This window comes from Saccopteryx bilineata, chromosome 6 (genome assembly GCF_036850765.1).
Source record: "Saccopteryx bilineata isolate mSacBil1 chromosome 6, mSacBil1_pri_phased_curated, whole genome shotgun sequence".
Taxonomy (NCBI): Eukaryota; Metazoa; Chordata; class Mammalia; order Chiroptera; family Emballonuridae; genus Saccopteryx; species Saccopteryx bilineata.
Genome location: NC_089495.1, coordinates 153197747 through 153213329, shown reverse-complemented (window position 1 = coordinate 153213329; position 15583 = coordinate 153197747). Strand labels below are relative to the sequence as shown.

Sequence of the window (15583 nt, the reverse complement as noted above, 5' to 3'; positions counted from 1 at the left end):
GATAAAAATCCACTAAATAATTATTGTGCTACTATTACTTGAAAATTATAGCTATTTGTAACTCTTGCAAAATTCTTAAATAATTTTGAATAATAACGACTCATTTCTAAAAATATATTCGTTTCTGTAGTCATGTTATAGACAGCTGGTAATTATTTCACAATCATCATTTTAGTCAAAAATACTATAAAGTTTGCATTTGTGCTGTGCATATTTTAATACACAATGTAGCATATTCTTAATTTAGTATGTAAATCATCATTTCCCCTTTTCTTTAGATTTATCTTGTACCTAAAAGTTTGGCTCGAAAACGAATCTGGAATAAAAAGTACCCCATCTGCATTGAGCTTGGTCGACAAGATGACTTTATGTCCAAGGCTCAGACTGATAAAGAGACTTCTGAAGAAAAGCCCCCAGCTGAGAGAGACCTGGGAAGCGAGGACCCTAAGAAGCCACCTCATCCTCACGAGGGAACAAGATCTGGCCAGCGAGATCAGATATTGTATCTCTTTGGGAGAACTGGCCGAGAAAAAGAGGAGTGGTTTAGGAGATTTCTTCTGGCATCTAAGCTGAAGTCGGAAGTCAAGAAGCCACCTGGTGTCTCTGGAAGTAAACCAGGTAATGACAGGTGGACTAAGTACTTACGTATTTTTAAAGGGCCTGTAGGAGAATTGAGATTCCCAAGTAGGAAGGAAGGAAGCCTACTTTGAATTGATGACTGTCTGCTACCTAGGTGTGTTCTCATGAATCATTTACTTTTAGGCTAATCATTGCAACCCTTTGTACTGAATCATTCAACCAATGATGGAACCATTTGCAGGTGTATGTGTTTTGCCTTTGTTGGTTCCTTAAGATTATATTTATTTTTACATATTGCACCTCCTCTGAGAGAAGAAGCAATAACAAAACCCTATTTATAACAAGGCAGCTAGTGCAGTCCAGCCCCTGGCCCAATTACGTCCCCTAACAAAATTCAGGGTCACCATAGAAATGCAGGATCCTCTGGCCTCCAGACTCACTGTATTTGCATCAATAACTGTGACCTTTGCTCATTCCTGTCTCTCTGCCCCATGTCCTCTGCTTGGAACTTCACTGAACTTAAACTGTGACCTGTCACTGCTTATCACATATACTGTTCCGTTTACCTGGAATGCACTTCCCCCTCCTGTGCCAGGAAAATGCCAACTATTTTTTCAAGAGGCAGTCCATAGATCACTTCCTGTGGAAATCAGTACTGGGGTAAGCGCCACTTGGCTTTCTTGGGCAGAAGTGGTTACCCCTTTCTGTCAACCCTAAAAGCCCTTTAGTTGTGCTTCAGCTAACAATGCATATTACATAAAATTTGATGTATTTGCCTAGGTGCCCAAGTTCAAGGGCAGATATTATGTCTTGTTCTTCATTTTGATGTGGAATTGGCCCAGGCAAGTGCTTGATAAAAAATTTGTTGAATGGAAGATGGCATGTTTGGAATTGCCATGAGCTCTGGATGAATAATAGCTTTCTGCCCACTTTTTATTTGCTCCTGGGGGTGTCAGTCCTTTATTGATCCTAAGAGACCACCAGGAAAAAAGGAAAAGGTACCTACCAGTATATTTCATGATTCCCATTACTCTGAATTGTCTTGGGAGGAATATAAACTGTTCTAAAAAGTAACTTATTATTAGCCTGACTGATGGTGGCACAGTGGATAGAGTGTTGACCTGGGACACTGAGGAACCAGGTTCGAAACCCTGAGGTTGCAGGCTTAAGCATGGGCTTATCCAGCTTGAGCGCAGGCTCACCAGCTTGAGCGCAGGGTTGCCAGCTTGAGTATGGATCATTGACATGATTCCATGGTTGCTGGCTTGAACCCAAAGGTCATTGGCTTGAGCCCAAGGTCTCTGGCTTGAGCAAAGGGTCACTGGCTTGGCTGGAGCCCCCCTAGTCAAGGCATGTATGAAAAGGCAATCAGTAAACAACTAAAGTGATGCAACTATGAGTTGATGCTTCTCATCTCTCTCCCTTCCTGTTGCTCTCTCTATCTCTCTGTCTCTCTCACTAAAAAAGAAAAAAAAGCTTATTATTAGAATGGAAGGTATTTTTCAGGGTGGGAAATAGCCTTATAATATTTTAATTAGTCATTTGATAACATTTTAGCTGCTTTTCTCAGAGTTTGTTCTACATTTCCTTTACTTTGCAGTCTTCTCGTTATCTGTATTAATAGTCCTTGCTTTTTTGCTCCAGGGGTTTTGCCCACACAGAGCAGACACAGCAGTCCCTCGGGTCACCTGACCCATAGTCGCAGCAGCAGCAAAGGCAGCGTGGAGGAGATCATGTCTCAGCCAAAGCAGAAGGAGCTGGTGGGCAGCGTGCGACAGAAGATGCTTCTGGACTACAGCGTGTACATGGCCAGGTGTGTCCCCCAAGAGAGCCGAAGCCCCCAGAGGAGCCCCGTTCAGAGTGCGGAGAGCAGCCCCACGGCTGGAAAAAGGGTAATGCTGGCTGTCAGGCCATGGCTTTTCAGATCTTCCACTTAAACTCCTTTCTTCATACATAAGCATTTCTTTATACCAGGCCCTGTTCTAGCCATGGGGGACACAGTGATGAACAAGACAGAGGGGCCCTGCCCTCAGAGAGCTTGTACTCTAGTCAGGGAAATAGCAAGAAATGATCATCAGGTGGTGATAACAAAGCCAAATAAGGGATGATAGAAAGTAGATTTTAGGTCAGTAGTTAAGAGTTGCCTCTTTGAGGAGGAGGTGACATTTGGCCAGAGGCCTGACCAAAGTGAGGAAGTTAACCATGGTGGTATGTATGGGAGGAGCATTTTGGGTGGGAAACCAGCAAATGCAGAGGCCCTCTTGCAGGGACTGTAACTGGAGTGTTCGAGGAACTGCACTGAGGGCAGTGTGGGTAACAGTGAGCAAGGGACAGGGAGGTGTGGTCTCGTCAGGTCAGGGGTGTGGGAAGCCCCAGGAGGGTTTTGAGCATGGGTAACATTGATCTAAGTTTTAAAAGGTAAGTGGCTCTCCCTGGAGAATGGCTGTAGGTGGAAGAGTGGGTGGGAGGCGATGTGGCTGTGGACATGGGACTGAGGTTGGATGGTAGCAGCAGGTGGTGAGAAGGGGCTGCTTTGGAGGGGGTTGCAGGGGGGCTGGCTAGATTTGCTGATGAGTTAGATGTGGGGTGTGAGGGAACCAACCTAGTTTTCTACATGAGCAACTGGGTGATCAGTAGGGAAGTTCACAGAGGTGTTAGTAATAGAGGTCTAACTCCTTAGTAATCATTGTGTTCTCAAATTCTCAGGCTGTGCAACTATATCCATTGCTTTTGAAGATTTGCCACCAGAGTTATTTTCAAAGTGTTACAATCTAGACATTGACTCAAGACCACTTGTGATAAGATAAATAATACAAACTATAATATGCCAGACTTTGTTGGGGTCTTGAATGGAATTACTCTGACCCCTTGAAAAGTCGTGCAAACTAGGTGATATTCTCTCCTCTTGGGCTCACAAATGTTAAGTAGCTTAACTTCACAGTTGCTCTGATAGAGTGTGCAAAGCCTGGTGTGAGACTCTGGCCCCTCTGCTGCCGCTGCTGCCCTCTTGGTAGGTTATTCTAAAACCGAGCTTGACCTGAGGCACCTGCCACCACTTCCGCTAATGTTCTGAGACAGTCTCTCACCTGTGGAGCACGAAGCTCCATGATCAGTTACTAGTGTTTGACCTCTTATAGGGACCATATTTCTGTTCTTAACAAGAAACATTTGATACCTTCCTCCTTATGCCTTTAGTGTTTATTCATTTCATTGAACCTCTTCAGTGTGGAAGAGGTCCTGAGCCCTCCTCATGTAAACTACTTTACAGGGCAAAGAAAAATACCATATTTCTTTGCTGACCCACTGTTCTGTCCTCTTCCCTAAGTTACCACCAAGAATGGGAAGCATTTTGGCTTGTGGTGGCACAGTGGATAGAGCATCGACCTGGAACCTCAGGTTGCAGGTTCGAAACCTGGGCTTGCCTGGTCAAGGTGCATACATGCAAGCAATGAACAACTGCCTGACCAGGCAGTGGCACAGTGGATAGAGCGTCAACCTGGGATGCAGAGGACCCAGGTTCGAAACCCTGAGGTCTTTGACTTGAGCGTGGGCTCACAAGCTTGAGTGTGGGGTCACTGGCTTGAGCCCAAAGGTCACTTGCTTGAAGCCTAAGGTCGCTGGCTTGAGCAAGGGGTCACTGGCTTAGCCATAGCCCCTACCCTTACCTCCCCATCAAGGCACATATGAAAAAGCAATCAATGAACAACTAAGGTGCTGCAATGAAGAATTGATGCTTCTCATCTCTCTCCCTTCCTGTCTGTCTGTGTCTGTCCCTGTCTGTCCCTCTCTGTCTCTCAGTCTCTATTTCTCTTGCTAAAAAAAAAAAAAAAAGAACAACTAAAGAGAAGCAACTATGAGTTAATAATTCTTGTTCCTCCCTATCCCCTTAAAGTCAATAAAAATCTTAAAAGAAAAGTGGGGAAGTAGCCTTCCCCCTAGGCTAGAGTGGGTTAATATAAAACTGTTCTGGAAATGTCCAGTTTATCTCTAATGAATCCCACTTCCCCAATTTCGCTTTCTCCCTGCCTGGGGTATCTGCTGCCTCAACTCATCAGACTCAGGAAAATAAGGAGATTTGTGCACTGGTGTAAGAAAATTAACTAATAAAAAGCTTTCATTTTAAAAGAGTTCCTTAAATTACAACAGGTTTTAGAACATTGTTTTCCCAGTGTTTCATGTGCTTTCTGTATCATGTAATCAGTAGGTCTGTGGGAGCCCCAGAGGGGCTGGGAGACCTGGATGGCCAACAGCCCAGCCTCTCAACCCAGCATTGTTGGGGTGGGAGCAGATTTCTAGTACAAACCTCCTTTCCAGGAAACGTATTTTTCTTTTTCTAAGTCTGATGAAAATCTAGAAACCATATTGTACTCTTGGCCCCCTTAGGCAGAGCATGCAGGAAATGATTTAATCTTTTCTTGATAAAGACTCAGTACAACAAATGGAAATTGAGGCCTCTCATCATGTGGGGCTTCTGAGGTCAGAAGGCCTTTCTCCCCTGCTATGAGCCTTACCAGACTGCAAACACTGCAGTATTCTGTTTCGGTTGTCAGTTGGCTGGTGTGGGAGTGTGTTTTTCTAGCTGGCATTTCCTTGATCGCTTTTCTGCATCTTCCACCCCAACCTTATTAGTTCAGTGACTAATGTGCATGGGCTAGGAACCCAGGGAGCCAGATTTGTGTGAACAGAGATAACTGTCTTTGAAAGAAGGACCTTTCAAGAAAGTACATGAGTTTTAGTGCTGGCCTCCTACATCCACTTGGCCTGCCTGAAGCATGTGTGGATCATCACATCCTGGCTCTCAGGGCTGATCTGATAGTGGAGACAGTCCTGAATAAGGCATAGATGTGTGTTTTAGTTATCTATGACTGCGTAACAAACTGCTCCAAAAGTGGTGGTTTAAAAGACAGTTCTTTAGCCTGACCAAGTGATGGCTCAGTGGATAGAGTGTTGGCCTGGAATGTTGAGGACCCAGGTTTGAAACTCCAAGGTTGTTGGCTTGAGGGCAGGGTTGCCAGCTTGAGTCCAAAGGTCACTGGCTTGAAGTCCAAGATCACTGGCTTGAACAAAGGGCTACGCATTCTGTTGGAGCCCCTCAGTCAAGGCACATATGAGAAAGCAATCAATGAATAACTAAGAAATTGCAACAAAGAATTGATGCTTCTCATCTTTTTCCCTTCCTGCTCTCTCTCTCTCTCTCTCTCTCTCTCTCTCTCTCACACACACACACACACACACACACACACACTAAAAACAAACAAAAAGAACAGTTCTCTATTTTGCTCACAAATTTGTGATTTGTCAGGCTTGGGAGCCAAGGCTTCTCTCTGCTCCACACAGTGTCAGGGGGGGAGGATGGACTGGGGCTGGAGAATCCGCTTTCATGATGGCTCACTTGCATGGCTGCCAAGTAGATGCTGGCCACTGGATAGGAGCTCAGCCCGGCTGAGGGATGGAGGGGCCTTGGCCTCCTTCAGCATGGTGACTGGGTTCCAGGACAAGTGTCCATAGAGAAAGAGCTAAGTGGACACTGTATTGCCTTTTATGACCTAGTCTCAAAAGTAAAATAATGTCACTTCCATCATGTTCTGTTAGTCAAGGCAGTCACTAAAGCCCTCCCAGGTTCAAGGAGAAGGGAGAGATTCCACCTCTTGCTGAGGGAATAGCAGATTCTTAGAAGAGCATATGGGATGTGAAAGATCATCACTCCATTTTATTACTTTTCATGCTTTTCTTTATAGGTGAGTGGAGATAGTTCTTTACTAGTTTTTTTTCTTATTAATTATATAGTTTGAGAAAATAAGTACCTTTCCCCCATTTTTTATTTCATTTCCTTATTTTGTGCATGTGAAACATTAACATGGTTCCAGAAATCCAAGCTGTCACAATATGCAGAAAAATGTCATCTCCCCATCCTCTTCCTTCTATTCCTCCATGCCCTCTTCACTCCCCCCTGTTGTGAATCAATCTCCTTAGTCTCTGATTTATCCTTTTGGGGTTTATTTCCCTTCTGTCTCACACAAAGGGTGGCATACTGTGGCTACTCTTTTGCACTTTGCTTTCTTTTTCACTTAGCAGTATATTCTGGAAATCACTTCACATCAGTTCATAGCTCTCTCCTCCTCCCCTTACCATAAACAGCAGCAAAGTATGGTACTTACTTCATTGTACAAGTAAATGTTCCATAATTTATTCGGTTTCTTTCTTACATGGACATCTAGGAAGTGGAATTACTAAATCAGAAGGTAAATGTGTATGTGGTTTTGTTAGGTATGGCCAAATTCCCATCCAGAAGGGTTACACTAGTGTCCATTCCCACCAGTAATAAGAGTGCCTGTTTCTCCACAGTCTTGCCAAAGATGGACCTCTTGGATAGTCATTATTGGCATTCCTCCTGCCAGAGACCAGGCCAGGTTATTTCTTAGGGTTCATATTTCCTCTCATATTATGAGTCTAAGAGGGACTCAAAGGGCTCAGAGACACAGGGGAACCTTTGACATCTCTTCAAGTTATATATACTGTCACTTCACCAGTGCTGGCCACCATCCGGGTAGCATGCCTCTGCCTTCTTCATAGAAGGAGCTTGAGACACAGCTCCAGCCTCTGCCCCAGTTCCTCCTCTCACCACCTCCCCCTGCTGCCACCTCTTACAGGCCGTGGTCACAGCACCTCTTACCCTGAGGGCTCCATGGCTCATGGCAGATGATGCTGAAGTACATAGGAGGTGACTGGGGCCACGGGTGCTTAGGAGCCAAACAAATATGAAAAACACCAGTAATATAATTTGTAAATACAGGCTGGATATGTATTAAACAGTGCTAAAATAGTTTTGGTGATTATTTTTGCCCATAATAATTTAAAATATGTTCAGAGAATGCTGCATATTAAAATCACTTTGGAGCTCAAAATCTGAATTATAAAATAACACCATTTGGGGAGGAAAGGCCTAGTTCTCCTGATGCTTAGGGGTTTGGGAGCAGTTGCTGAACCCTAACCTGTCCTGTGACTCTGCTTTGCCCCACAACCCCAGGCTGTGCCAGCTTCTGAAATCTTGGAACATCTGTGATCTTGCCACCATTTTCTCTTCCCAGGCAGCGTAACCTCCAGCCTAGTGAGAGACCATGAGCTGGCTGAGGGGACCTGGCTTTATCACCCCATCAGGCAGCCTGCTTGGTTTTGGGAGGAGATTTTAATAGTAATTCAGAAAACAGAGAATAAAGAAACTCTTTAAAAATGTCTAAAGGTGAAACAGTATTAGACTTAGTGCAGGTCCCTCCGTGAAGGAGACCCCACAGGCGTCTGCAGACTTGCCCAGGGTTGGGAGGCTGGGGAGGCAGCTGGTTCTGTGTGCCCTGGAGTGACCAGCCCGGGCGAGAGGACTATTGATGAGGCAGAGGTGTGCCTGTCTCCCAGGCCAAGACTCCCATCTTCAAATCAGGTCAGGCACTTCCTTGATCCTTTTCCATGAAAGGTTTTAAGACATGTTTAGAGATAATGTAGGCTTGGAGACCCAGGTTTGAAGAATCCTGTCTTATTACTAGTTGCACTAATTATCTTGTTACTTATAAATGGATCATAAGACATTCCCTGTTTGTTGTTATCAGGAGATGAGAATCCTAACAAAGTAAAAGGAATCAAATAGAAACCAGGAAATTTTAATTAGCAGAGTGATTTTCTGAGGCTTTCCCTTTCCGCCCTCAAAGTCAGCTTTTCAAACATTTAGAAGTTAAAAGGTGCTTCTCATATAATAAGTAAAAAAATATGAAGGCATAGCTGTGGCCAGATGGCTTGGTTGGATAGAGTATCATCCCAAAGCACAGAGGTTGCTGGTTTGATTCCCAATCAGGGCAGATAGAGAACAGCTTGATGTTCCTGTCTGTCTGTCCGTTTCTCTCCCTTCCTTTCTAGCTAAAATTAACAATAATTGCCTGACCAGGCGGTGGCGCAGTGGATAGAGTGTTGGACTGGGATGCAGAGGACCCAGGTTTGGGACCCTGAGGTCGCCAGCTTGAGTGTGGACTCATCTGGTTTGAGCAAAGCTCACCAGCTTGGACCCAAGGTCATTGGCTTGAGCAAGGGGTTACTTGGCCTGCTATAGCCCCACAGTCATGGCATATATGAAAAGCAATCAATGAACAATTAAGGTGTTGCAACGAAAAACTAATGATTGATGCTTCTCATCTCTCTCTGTTCCTGTCTGTATGTCCCTATCTATCCCTCTCTCTGTCTCTGTAAAATATTTAAAAAAAAATAAATTTAACAATCTTTTTAATTAAAACAATATGAAGGCATATATACAATTTAAAAATAAATTTTAGAAAGGATATAGAGACAAAGGTGCCAAGATAATTCAGTTGGGGGAAGAATAAGTCTTCAACAAATGGTGCTGGAACAATTGGTATCTACATGCAAAAGAATGAAGTTGAACCCATCTCACACCATAATCAAAAATTAACTCAGATGGATCGTTGACCTCAATATAAGAGCTAAAACTATAAAACTCTTAGGAGAAAAGATAGGAGTAAATCTGTGATTTTGGGTTAGGGAAACCTTCTTAGATAAGACACCAAAAATACATACAACCAAAAAAATGTTGGACTTTATCAACTTTTAAAAACTTTTGTGCTACAAATAAGATTATCAAGAAAGAGAAAAGATGGCCCTGGCTGGTGGCTAAGAGGATAGAGCATCAACCTAACATATGGACATCCTGGTTCAATTCCTTTTCAAGGCACAAAGGAGAAGCCACCATCTGCTTCTCTTCCCCCCCCCCCCCCCCCCCCCCGCCACAGCCAGTGGCTGGGTTGGTTTGAGCATGGCCCCAAGCACTGAGGATAGGTCAATTGGTCTGAGTATGTCAGCCTCTGGCACTGAAAATAGCTTGGTACTCAAGCATCGCCCCAGATGGGGTTGCCAGGTGGATCCCAATGGGGCACATGCAGGAGTCTGCCTCACTATCTCCTCTCCTATCACCCAAGAGAAGAAGGAAGGAAGGGAAGAAGGAAGGAACAGAGGGAGGGAAAGAGGGAGGGGGGAGGGGAGGGAGGGAAAGGAAGAAAGAGAGAGAGAGAGAAAGAGAAAAAAAGAAAGAAAAAAGACAATCCACAAAATGAGAGAATATATTTGCAAATTATGTATCTGATAAGGGTCTAGTACTAGAGACTCTTACAATTCAATAATAAAAGGTAAATAACCCAATTAAGAAATGAACAAAGGATCTTAATAGACATGTCTGTAATGAAGATACTGAAATGGCTGATAAGCATATGAAAAAATACTCAAAGTCTTTAAACATCAAGGAAATGTGAATCAAACCATGAGATACCACTTTACAATCACTTGGAATACTAGAATAAAAAGATAGATAATAAGTATTATGGGGGATGTGGAGAAACTGGAACCCTTATGGATTGCTGGTAGGACTGAAATGGTGCAGCTGCTGTGGAAAATAGTTCAGTTGGTTTCTCAAAATGTTCTGGGGTCCAGCAGTTTCACTCCAAGGTATATGCCCAAGAGAAATGAAAGCCTATGTCCATACAAAAACTTGTACACCAGTGTTCATAGCAGCGTTATTCACATAACCAAAAGTGGGAAACAGCTGAAGTGTTCAACAGTTGGTGAAGGGATAAAGTGTGATATGTGCATACAGTGGAATAACATTCTGAAATGATGTGTGCTGCTACAGGCTACAACATTAAGAAAGAAACCTTGAAAACATCATGCCTAGTGAAAGAAGTTAGTAAAAACCCCACATATTGTATGATTCCATTTATATGAAATGTGCGGAGTAGACAAATTCATTGAGACAAATGAGTGGTCGGTTGCCTCGGGCCGGGTCGGTGGTGATGGTGGTGGTGGGATGGAGTGGGGAGCGCTGGGGAGTGACTGCTAGTGGGTTCTGGGTTTCTTTGATGGGGAATGAAAAGATTCTGAAATTGGTTATGGTGATGGCTTCACAACTCTGAATATATATACTAAAAGCTGTTTATTGTACTCTTTAACTCTTTGAGTAGTGAGTTTTTTTCATACTTGCTGACCCCCGGGAGTTTTTTTTTTTCAAAAAATGAAAATTCCAGTTACAGTTTTATTAACTTAAAATCATGTTTGTCCGATAATTAATTTATGGAAACAAGAAGAACATACATTTGCCTTTTTTTAACGTTGCCTTACACATTTTTAAAATAAAACGATCGTACTCTGGATGGTCAGGAGGCACAAGGACGTACATGCACATTTATACTACTACAAGGGTTAAATGGGTGAATTGTATGGCATGTGAGCTGTATCTCAGTGAAGCTGTTCATAGAAGATACAAAACCATGTCAATTAAATCCAGTTTTTTTTTTAATAAAGTACTGTAAAAAGACTGAAAGGAACTACAGTGTAATAAAAATGTTTTTATTTATTTATTACAGAGACAGAGTCAGAGAGAGGGATAGACAGGGACAGACAGACTGGAACAGAGAGAGATGAGAAGCATCAATTATCAGTTTTTTGTTGCGACACCTCGGCTGTTCATTGATTGCTTTCTCATATGCGCCTTGACCGTGGGGCTACAGCAGACCCAGTAACCCCTTGTTCAAGCAAGCGACCTTGGGTCCAAGCTGGTGGGCTTTTTGCTCAAACCAGATGAGCCTGTGCTCAAGCTGGCAACCTTGGGGTCTCAAACCTGGGTCCTCTGTGTCCCAGTCTGATGCTCTATCCACTGCACCACTGCCTGGATTTAAAATGTTTTTAAATAACTACATCTAGATAGTGGAATTGTGGGCATTTTCTACAATGAACGTGCATTGTTTTTATAACCAAGGAAACAGGTAACAGCCCTGAGGGAAGGGTCTTCATCTGCCTTCTCCTGGATCAAGCAGCTTTTTATGAAACCCTCACGTGGCACCAGCTTGTATGTGACCAAACTTTAGGATCAGAGGCACTAAGCTCTCTCTGTAACAAAATACCTGGGCTGGTCTCCTATTTGTAATAGGAAAGATTACACCTCAAAATTAAGTAAATCTCTACTACTTTACTCTGGATGTTAGTTTTTAATAAAACATATTTCAAGAGTTACTTAGTTATGATAGCCATCTTCACCTTTGGGCCACTGACCTCTTTAAACTGCTTTTTGGAAGCCATTTTTAGAAAATTGCCCTTTGTAAATGTATGTATACAGTTGAAATGATAAAATGGGCCTGACCAGGTGGTGGCACAGTTGATAGAGCATCATCCTGGGACAGTGAGGACCCAGGTTTGAGACTCCGGGGTCACTGACTTGAGCCCAAAGATCACTGGCTTGAGTAAGGAGTCACTGGCTCAGCTGGAGCTCCCCCAACCCCCCAGTCAAGGCACATATGAGAAAGCAATCAATTAATGAACAACTGAGGTGCAGTGATTATGAGTTGATGCTTCTCATCTCTCTTCCTTCCTATCTGTCCTTCCATATCTGTCCCTCTTTCTCTCTCTCTGTCTTTGTATCTCTCTTTCACTAAAAAGAAAAAAAGAAAGTAAAATGGGTAGTCCCTCACATTCCTTTCTGCAGCCAAACAGCAATATTAGGAAATGTATGCACTTTTATTATTTAAGCTCTTTAATGTTTATGACATTCATTGGAAATGAATTCTTTCTAGCAGCCTGTTGAATCCAGATTTTGTTTATAAAGCTACTTTGATGCATTCTGAACATTTTGCTGCTCTTGGATTTTTCTTTGTGTCCAGTGAGTCTGTGGAAAGAACTTGAGTTAGTAAAAGGAACTGTTGAAAAGATAAAACAGCCCTGGCCGGTTGGCTCAGTGGTAGAGCGTCAGCCTGGTGTGCAGGAGTCCCGGATTTGATTCCTGGCCAGGGCACACAGGAGAAGCGCCCATCTGCTTCTCCATCCCTCCCCCTCTCCTTCCTCTCTGTCTCTCTCTTCCCCTCCCTCAGCCAAGGCTCCACTGGAGCAAAGTTGGCCCGGGTGCTGAGGATGGCTCCTTGGCCTCTGCCTCAGGCTCTAGAATGGCTCTGGTTGCAACAGAGCAACACCCAGATGGGCAGAGCATCGCCCCCTGGTGGTCGTGCCTGGTGGATCCTGGTTGGGCACATGTGGGAGTCTGTCTGACTGCATCCCCATTTCCAACTTCAGAAAAAAAAAAATAGATAAAACAACCTGCTTGTCAGTTATTTCAGAAATTTGTTTTTACATCATAGTCTTTGGCTTGGGCATAAATTGTGAAGTAGCCTTTGTTTCTTGCTTTTTTTTTTTTTCTGAACCTGTTTCCTGTGAATAACTAGGGTTGTCAAGAAGGGTTAATAAAAGGTAGGGTAGCCTCTCCCACTTGAGAAGGAAAGAGGGCCCTGTTCTCTTATGTAGCCTAGACATAAGGAAGACATGTGGTGCCCTCTGTGTGCAGCAAACAGGCCCTACCTGAATTCCTTGGGTGAGAGGAGAGCATTGTCCTCAGGTGTTCACTGAGAAGTCTACATACAGAATCAGATGTGATGCGAAGACAGTAACATCAGAAAAGCTGGACTGAATCGCCTTGGGGGTGAGATGCAGGTATGCAGACAGAGAGAAAAGTGATTCCATAAAACGTACGGCTGTGGCATGACTGAGTGCTCGCTGACCACAGACTTCCACTCCTCCGTCCAGGACCTGGTGATAGAATTGTGTTGGTTAATATCAAAAGACATCACAGCACTAGAAAAGCACAGAGAAAAATACTCTCCAGCCGTTAAAATGATTCAGGTAGAACCATGTGTTCGGAAGTAGAATGATCAACATGTTTTAAACTGTCACTGGAAAGGGACCAGGGCCCAGGCTGGTCAGCCCTGGCACAGTCTGTGATGTGTGGGTTCTTGACTTTGTGGAGGAAAGATTTTACAACACAAGTCCCGGTGATTTTGAGAGTACATTTATTAAAGCTGGGACAGTGAAACAAAAGGAAGGCTTAAGATAGAAGAGACAAGATTAAGGTAACATAAGCGAGCCACGCTGGGCTATGTGGACTCAGGAAAGCAAGTTGCAGAGGCTAAAGGAGGGCTCTTGGAGACCGTTTTGGGGGCCGGCCCAGGACAAACCGCCGCTGCACACTGCTGTCCTGGTTGCAAGTCTCATGGGAACCCTTAGAGTTTAGGACAGTAGTAGTCAACCTGGTCCCTACCACCCACTTGGGGGGCATTCCAGCTTTCATGGTGGGTGGTAGCGGAGCAACCACAGTATAAATAAAAAGATAGATTTAACTATAGTAAGTTGTTTTTTAAAGATTTATTCTGCCAAACTTAGCAAAAATCCGACATAAAGTACTTGGTAAGTAATTATATGCTTTAACTTGCTATAACTCTGCTTTATAAATTTTATAAAGTTACTTCCCTACTTTATAAATCACCATTACTGTGGAACCTGTGGGCGGTTAGAAAATTTTACTACTAACAGAGATACAAAAGTGGGTGCTAGGTATAAAAAGGTTGACTACCCCTGGTTTAGGAGAATGAAAACAAAGATACATGCCTGAGGAATGAAGGGGGGAACATAGGCTTGAAGACCAAGGTCGTTGGCTTGAGCCCAAAGGTTGCTGGCTTGAGCAAGTGTGGCTTGAGCCTGAGGTCCAATCCCCAGTCAAGGCACATAGAAGCAATCAATGCACAACTAAGGTGATGCACCTTTGAGTTGATGCTTCACGCATTCTCCTCCTCCCTTTCTTCTCACCCCCTCAAAAAAAGAGGAGGGTATAGGTATGCTCAGGAGAGACCACACACTGGGTCTTTGTCTTAGGGTTTTTATCTGTTTTCTAAAGGCGGGCGGAGGGCTCAGGGAAGGTCTTGGGAGGGTCTCAACAGAATGTTCAGTAGCTTTTCAGGTATATTTTTTAATATGCTGATACATCAAAATGAGCCTGTAGGGGAATTTAGGATTGTTCTCTGGTCAACTTCACTGCTTTACTTTTATGTTGGGTTTGTCTGGCTCTAATTGGGTTTTTGGTTATTTATTTCAGCTGTCTTCGTGTGTTCTGGGTTTGGCCGGCACTAATGACATCAGCTGGGTCTCTGTGATCTGTCTCCTCAACTAGAGTGCTTTAAGCTGCTCACTCTCTGGTTGGGGAGGAGAGCTGTATGCCACCTGCTCCTAAGTGTCCTTGGGTAGGGAAGATAAGACCTTGCATTTTATTAGTAGGCTGTTCATTGCTTGGCCTTGTTTAACTATTTTGTCTGTTTCCCTCATTCCAGTTGTTAAGGAATTTTCCTAGCTTCTTATTCTCCTGCCTCAAAACCAAAGTTTATTTTTTTTTACATGAGACTCACCAACATTTAAAAGGGAGACCTTTCGCAACACCCTAATTTGAAGGACTCCTAGACAGTGGTCGGCAAACTGTGGCTGGTGAGCCACATGTGGCTCTTTGGCCCCTTGAGTGTGGTTCTTCCACAAAATACCACGAGCGGGCGCTACCTCAATAAGGAATGTACCTGCCTGTATAGTTTAAGTTTCAAAAATTTGGCTCTCAAAAGAAATTTCAGTCGTTGTACTGTTGATATTTGGCTCTGTTGACTAATGAGTTTGCCGACTACTGTCCTAGAACATAAAATATCTCTCCTTACTTGCAGTAACATTAGACTGAAGATGCAAGTGAACCATCAGGTCCCTGAAGAGAGAGACAGCATAAGCTCTGACAAGACTAGTGGACAGGTGAGTGCTGGGCAGTCTGCTAGGCCCTGCGCAAGGTCAGCGACCAGTTCACCGGGATCAGACTCTCAGCACTCCAGGCTTCAGAAAAATCACACAGTTTACATGCCATAGACCTTTGCTGTACTCACAGGTCATCAATCCCCAAGTGTCAAATCCATGAGCACCAAGCCCCATGTGTCCTGTGTTCCTAGCCTAGGCACCTAGCTGGCTGTGACATGGGTACAGTCACAGCTGGCTACAAGAGATTGCACTGATGTGAACGCACATATATGGAGCATGGAGACCATGTGGTATCTGGTGTGTGTCATGGCTACAGGCAACCCATGAGGGCAGGACTAACGCGTTTATATAAACCATA

The 15583-nt window shown here is 43.8% G+C and overlaps 1 protein-coding gene across 3 annotated transcripts in view; it reads left to right on the top strand.

Annotated features, from left to right (window-relative positions):
- The window catches only part of TEX2 (testis expressed 2), a 122738-nt gene that overhangs the window by 66727 nt on the left and 40428 nt on the right, over positions 1-15583 (top strand). For all 3 annotated transcript variants that reach the window (XM_066234337.1, XM_066234335.1, XM_066234336.1), the window contains exons 4-5: positions 279-618; positions 2224-2471. In XM_066234337.1, the coding sequence (XP_066090434.1) occupies positions 279-618; positions 2224-2471 (588 nt within the window). The remainder of the gene's footprint in view (positions 1-278; positions 619-2223; positions 2472-15583) is intronic.